General features: G+C 45.5%; 1 protein-coding gene across 1 annotated transcript in view; it reads right to left on the reverse strand.

Annotated features, from left to right (window-relative positions):
• Positions 1 to 26: 26 nt before the first annotated feature.
• CSUI_002260 (uncharacterized protein) overlaps positions 27 to 268 on the reverse strand; it is a gene marked incomplete at its 3' end in the record, with an annotated part of 5,724 nt that continues 5,482 nt past the window's right edge. Inside the window, exon 2 of the mRNA XM_068062462.1 lies at positions 27 to 268. This exon is cut by the window's right edge and continues 2,959 nt beyond it. Within this exon, the coding sequence (XP_067925562.1) occupies positions 27 to 268 (242 nt within the window).

Here is a 268-nt window from a genome sequence, read left to right on the forward strand (position 1 = left end):
AGGATAGAGAGATAAAGGAGAGATACCTGGTCGAGAAGTTCAGGTGGTGATCCTTGAAGGAAGTAGTGGGTTTTGGAGAAGCGTTCTGTGATTCGTATGAACTCTACAATATTTGGGCCCGAGTTCCATCGAGGAGCAAAGAATCGATCGATCTTGAAGATGACGCCTCTCTTAGTCTTGACTACCCCTAGCACCTTAGCTACCTTCCCATGTACGACTACCCGTATATCATCGAAGGTGACCAATTCTTTCTTCTCTTCCTTCTTCT

Source organism: Cystoisospora suis (genome assembly GCF_002600585.1).
Source record: "Cystoisospora suis strain Wien I chromosome Unknown contig_950, whole genome shotgun sequence".
In the NCBI taxonomy this organism is placed as follows: Eukaryota; Apicomplexa; class Conoidasida; order Eucoccidiorida; family Sarcocystidae; genus Cystoisospora; species Cystoisospora suis.